The 6,596-nt window shown below is 43.5% G+C and overlaps 1 protein-coding gene across 1 annotated transcript; it reads left to right on the top strand.

The window, feature by feature from the left end:
- The first annotated feature begins 586 nt into the window (after positions 1–586).
- LOC119341796 (3-ketoacyl-CoA synthase 5-like) lies at positions 587–2,233 on the top strand. The gene has a single exon (XM_037613648.1). The coding sequence runs from the start codon at positions 587–589 to the stop codon at positions 2,048–2,050; it is 1,464 nt and encodes a 487-aa protein (XP_037469545.1). The 3' UTR covers positions 2,051–2,233.
- Positions 2,234–6,596: the final 4,363 nt, after the last annotated feature.

Below are 6,596 nucleotides of genomic sequence, written 5' to 3'. Positions count from 1 at the left end.
GATAATATTTTGTGAAATAGTTAGCTTGACATGCAATTAAGGAACCATAGTACATCGTACTATCATCGCCCGTGCACTATTGGGCAGTAATCTAGATGTCCTGTTAGCCTATGGTGTTAGTAATTTCGCCCACGATTTTGGTCTATGATTCTCTTCATCGGCGGCGGTTGCTGTTCTGGTGAGCAGCTTCTATGGGCCTTAACACGACGACTTCCCGACTGTCTACTACAACAATGTTTGCCCGGCTCCGATGAGAAACGGGCGATAACGGTGGCGCGCCTTCGGCTCGCTCCAGTGCTTGTAGTCGTCGCTAGGTAGTCTACAGACCTGAATGTAAATTTTACTTCTAGTGTTCTTTGTACTATCTTGACAGTTGATGAATAGATCAGAAGTTTTTTCAAAAAAAAAATGAGTGCAAAGAAATTTTCGTCGAGATAACGTGCCAGGACACGGGCAGTTGACACTTGCACAGTTGGAGGCTTTAATTCTGCAGATCTTTAGAAGTGCTACAGCAATACAAATATATAGTATATGCATTTCCCTCTATATCCTCATCGGTCACCACATCACCCAACAGGCCAACACCATGAATTTGCTGTCTCATCTCAAGAGACTCGGATTTCTATACCACCACGCTGCCAACACCTTCCTCCTACGAATTGTTACCACGATGACACTCCCAGCTGGCGTCCTCAACAAAGTTGCGCCATGGCTAGCTGCTTCACTTGAGACTCTGCCCCAACTCACTGCCACCTATCCCATCCATCTACTCCTTGCCGTCTTTCTACTGATTATCACGGCTACCATCTACCTTGCACTCCGTCGTAGAACTGTATACCTTGTTGACTATGCTTGCTTCCGGCCAAGCTCCAATTTAAGAGTCACAAAGGCAACCTTCCTCGAGCATGCACGTCTCTCGCCTTTGTTTGATGATTCTACCGTCAACTTCATTGCTACTATTCTTGAGCGCTCAAGCATGAGTGATCAGACATGTGCCCCGCCTGCCATTCACTATATAGAGCCATATTGCGGGCTTGATGAAGCACGTGCCGAAGCAGAGTTGGTGGTCTTCTCGGTGATCGATGACCTTTTTGCCAAGACGTGCATCAACCGCGACATGATTGGTGCTCTTATCACCAACTGCAGTACATTTAGCCCAGTACCATCCATCGCCGACATGATTGTGAACAGATACAAGTTGCGAGGTGATCTGTGTGTCATCAACCTCTCTGGGATGGGGTGTTCAGCATCAGTGACCGCAGTGGGGCTCGCAAGCAACATGCTGCAAGTGATGCCTTGGGGGTCACACGTGTTGGTGGTGTCGACGGAGACCATTGGGCCATTCTACTATGCGGGGAATAAGCGTTCTATGCAGTTGGTTAACGTCTTGTTCCGCATAGGTGGTGCTGCCAAGCTGTTGTCGACTTCTAGATCCAATGCTCGGTTTCAGCTTGGGCATTTCACACGAACAGTCACTTCGGCAAACAACGCTGCTTACCGGTGTGTTTATCAAGAGGAAGATGACAAGGGCAACCTAGGGATTGCTCTCTCTAAAGACATTATGGATGTCGCTGGGAACGCACTCAAGGATAATATCATGACAACCGGGCCTCTTGTCCTACCCGCATCAGAGCTTCTCAAGTTTTTGTTCTTCTATGTGGCGAAAAAGGTGCTCCGTAGGTGGAAGATTAGACCATACATCCCCAACTTTTGTGTTGCATTTGAGCATTTTTGCATCCATGTTGGCGGACCGGCGGTTATCACCTCGGTACAACTTGGTCTTAATCTATCAGACAAGCATGTTGAGCCATCAAAGATGACGCTGCATCGATTTGGAAACCAGTCGACTTCATCGGTGTGGTATGAGTTATCATACATTGAGGCCAAAGGCCGGATGAAGAAAGGCAATAGGGTGTGGATGATCGGATTCGGTGCAGGGTACGAGTGCAACACCGTTGGTTGGGTGTGTAAACAACCATCTTCACGTATGGATGGAGCCTGGGCTAGCTGCATCCATCGTTACCCGGTGGATGTCTCCAAGAGTGGCTAAATCCAGAAAAAAAATATTATTTTGCACGGAAAATCCAAAGGATAATTACATCTACTGCTAGATAATCCAATAATAGGGACAACACTATTGGGTGTCCAATACATCTTGTGAATTTTCCAACAAAATATGATAATTCATACAGTGCCCATGTATTTCTGGTATGGTGTGGCCCTACTATCAGACTGTGATTATTCTAGTGACTATTGTAGACATTATTCTACTCTTCTATAAAAATATGGTACGCACAAAGTACTCTAAAAAAATACATTGTGCCCTCTGTGTCAAAATATAGTCATTTAAATTTATCCTAAGTCGAACGTTGTAAATTTTGACCAAGTTTGTAAAAATATTATATGAACATTTAAATAGCAAATATGTACAATCTGGAAATATATTTTATAATGAATTTAACGGTATTAATTTGATATTTCAGTTAAAAAATTCTAAGGATTTGGCAGTTGTTTACAAAGTTTGACTTGAAACAAAACTATTATGCGTTGTATTATGACAGAGTAGTACTATGATAGTGTGAGAATTTAAAAACAGAAGTGTGACGAACCTTTCAAAAGACAAAAGGTTGTGTATGCAAAATTGGCCATACTAATCAATCTTTTTAGGTAACTACAGTGACGGTACATAAACTTGCCATGTGCGTTCAGTTTAATACAACTTGCAAAATGCGACAAACTTCGCTTGTATCTGATGAAAACAACTACTCCCTCATTCACTATTATAAGATGTTCCCATTGTTTTTAAAGTGTCCGTAAGGCGTCGCCTAGGCGATGCTTAGGCGTCAGGGCGCCCCGCAAGCTCAAGGGGTCCAGCTTGCCTTAGGTACCTGAGTAAGGCGTCCGCCTTAAGCTTTAAGGCGTCTGAAGCGGTGCTAAGACGTCCAGGTAGGTGCCCTAGTCCATATTAGACATCTTGAGCTTGCCAGCCAGGAAGGAAAGCAGTTTTAGGCGGGAAACAGTCTTCTGGTGAAAAATAGAGATGTTGTTGGCAAGAGAGAGAGAAAAAACTCTCAACCGACACACATCTCCTCCTTCTTTGGCTCCTCTCCTCCAGCAGATCTGCTCCCTCCTCTGCAGCAGATCCTCTCCAGAAGCTCCTCCTCCCCTCCTCTCCAGCAGCTCCTCATCCTCCTCTTCAGTACAACAGCAACCAGCAACAGGCTCCTCATCCTCCTCTTCAGTACAGCAGCAACCAGCAACAGGCAACAACAAGGAGCCAACTGCCAAGATATACCTCCCCCATCCTCTACTCCTCTCCCTCCCCCTTCTCCCCCACCCTCCTCTGCTCTGTTTCTGAGAAAAGCAATTCTACCATGCATGGGAGGTCCCGTGCATGGGTCAGCCCTTAGATATAGATTGAGATTCGGATGCATGCACTCCTCTTCTAGTTGTAATTTCACCCATCTAGTCATGTCATATCAGTTAATCACATGGTCCATGCACCTACTATCTGACATGAAACCCACCACACACCCATGCTTTTTCTTGTGATTTCAAAGTTTGGAATCATTTTATCTTATGAACAAAAATCCCGATTTAACTTTTGTTTGCGTATTTATATTCCTGGTGACGAGGACTTTTAAACAAGATCACTCTTGAATATATTTTGATACTTTTTAAATTTTGATTTTTAAAACATGATGAAACCATACGAAAGATGGTGAAACTGTATGAAACATGGTGTGAAACTCTATGATAGTCTGCAAAACTCGTTACATGTAAATGTTGTAGTTTGATGGGGTTTTTTTTCTATAGATTCATCAAGTTTCAAAAATTATATTTAAAAAATTATGGAAATATATTCGTGATCTTGTTTAAAAGATCTCCTTAGACCCCAAATATGTTAACAAAACAGAAATCAAAATTTTCATTCAAAAGATACATAGTTTTAAAATTTCTGACTCAACTTAAAATGCATGGGTTAATATGAGGAGAGAAATAATCTAGGTAGGGCCATATGGTGTAGTAAGTCATAAGTGTCCATAAGTAGTGGGACCAAGAAAACAGTATGCATGCACGGGAGATCTCGTGCATGGTAGAAAAACCATTCTCCTCTGTTTCTTCCATGTTCAGTTGTTCATTGCTTGCTGCTTTTCAGCTGTTCACTGCTTCCTACTTTACTGGTTACTCACTGCCTCTCTTATAGTGGTTAGTGGATGCCTGGATGGTTAGAATAATGCATGATTACTGTTGGGGAGAAGAGGAAGTGCAAACATGACGGATGCTATATGGGCTCTACAACCATCAGCAAGGGCAAGATGTATGTGTAGTGTGTATGCATAGTTGCCTACCAAATTCTACTTCATTCTGCTGCTTAGAACTCTCTAAGGTGTCCACCTTGCCTTATGCCTTACCACTTAGGCGGTGAGGCGCCTTGCTACCGCCTTAAAAACACTAGATGTTCCAACTTTTTTCTATGCTGTTGTATATATACGCATTTTAGTGTATTTATTCACTCATTTCAATCCATATATGGTCTAAAATATTGAAAACATCTTATATTTGTGAATGGAGGGAGTAGCCCCGGAAATTTTTGAAAACGACTAGTTGTGGATATTTTCAACCCTAGCTATTACTCCCTCCATCCGATAAAAGTTGTCTCCGATGACAATTTACAAAAAAAAAACCTTGCTTTAATCCGACAAACGACACAGCCCGCACCGCGTCCCCCATCCTCTCCTCCTCGATTTTGCGACGGCGATGGCGACATCCTCGGACGAAATCACTGTTTTGACCTTGTCAGACTTTTTAGTCGCAAACTGAACCCGACGTGAAAGTGTTTCACGATTTGACCCTTTTAGAAACGCCAGGCCCCGCGGCGTTTCTGATGAACATGGAAACGCCGACCAAGCTAGCGTTTCTTCCATGGCCCACTGCCAGGCCGAGTTGGCGTTGCTTGATGACGTGGCGGGATTGAAACGCCGAGACAGCTAGCGTTTCTAGAAACGCCAGCACCAATGGCGTTTCTGATGCAGATATTTTAGGTGGCCGTAGGGCTTGCACCCACCACTCACTCCTCAATCTCTTCTCCCCCATTGGCCTATCCCGAGCTCTTGCCCTTTTCCCCCTTTGTGTCCCTCACTTATCCCCTGTCAAATCCTTGCAAATCGATTGGGTTGGTCCGTGGATCCGGTGTCATTTTCGTTCGTTGAGGTAACCTCCTTCATCTCACAAATTTTTATTGGTTGGATTTGCCCATTTGGATTGATTTGTTCTTGTTGTTCCTAACCCTAGTTTTGAACATGGATATCTAATGTGATGTTTTTAGTATTGTTGTTCCAATGGTGTTGCATTGTGATGTTGTTGAGCATACCTTATTGTTTGGTTTATGACTAATGTTAAGATTTAGGTTAGGGTTATGCCTAATGTTAAGATTTATGGTTAGGGTTAGTGGTTTTGTTAGCAATGTGGTATATTTAGCATTGTACATTTTTAATCTTATGTTCCCCTTCTTTAGATGGACAAGATTGTGAATATTCATTACGTTGACAAAGAGGCATTCATGAATGTGGATATTGTTGACAAGTATGAGGAAGTATTGATATTTCTTGAGACTCCTAGTTATGAAGAGGTTGTGGAAGAAACACGGATAAGATTAAAGTGGGTGGATGCAAGTGACCAAGTTGAATTAGTAGGAAGATATGATGTTGGGTCGGCACACAAGTGTCGAATGAAGACAATGCCTATCAAGTCCAATTTGCATTGGGTTGCATATAAGGAGGTTGTTGCATCCTCGGCAGTCAAGTCACTTGAAGTATTTGCAAGTAAGGTGGTGAAGGCTCCTCTCTTTCGTCTTGACTTGAACCAAACCTTAGTAGATGATGTGAGCCCGGTTAGTAGTGTGCCGCCTATTGTTGAGCATAAAGTTGAAGCTGAAGCCAATGAGTATCCCCAATATGAGTTCGGAGGTAGTGCACCGATGAAAGATGATGGTGATGACTCTGACGAAGAGTATGAGAGGCATCACAACATTGTTGGTGACGTAGAGGCCGAAGTAAGGCATCAGGACATGGATCCTGACATTATCTATCAGCGTGCTTGTGTGGATGACTCGGATGATGAAGGCCCGGTGAATGAGTTGGACGAGGATGGCTTAATTGAGAAAGAAGCAGAGTGGTACACAAAATTCACCGGTAGGGATCACAAAGTTCCCTTGTTTTGTGATGTTAGCCTTGCAGATAAGGCTATAGTTGACGGTGGCATGAGCAAGACAATTGAGGCTAGACAGTTCCCAAGTAGTACACCCGACGCGATTTCGATGTCGTACGTGAGGAAAGGTTTGATGTTCGAGCACATGCTAGAATTCAGGATGTGGTTGTGTGAGTATGTTGTCAAACACCACAGGCCTTTCATAGTTGTTCACTCGGACTGCAACAAGCGATACACCGTGAAATGTGAGGTAGAAAGATGCAAATGGAAAGTGAATGGAAGACTCACAAAAGATGGTTGGTGGAAGATAACTAGTTGCAAAGCCACTCACCAATGCACACCGCCGGCCGTAGAAGCACGGAAGACACACCGTCAACTAACCTCGG

Source organism: Triticum dicoccoides, chromosome 7B (genome assembly GCF_002162155.2).
Source record: "Triticum dicoccoides isolate Atlit2015 ecotype Zavitan chromosome 7B, WEW_v2.0, whole genome shotgun sequence".
Taxonomy (NCBI): Eukaryota; Viridiplantae; Streptophyta; class Magnoliopsida; order Poales; family Poaceae; genus Triticum; species Triticum dicoccoides.
Note: the sequence above shows the minus strand (reverse complement) of the source record. Positions and strands in the feature narration are given on the sequence as shown.

Bases quoted from the DNA above. Each gene is read 5' to 3' on its own strand.
- LOC119341796 (XM_037613648.1), top strand. From the start codon at position 587: ATGAATTTGCTGTCTCATCTCAAGAGACTCGGATTTCTATACCACCAC.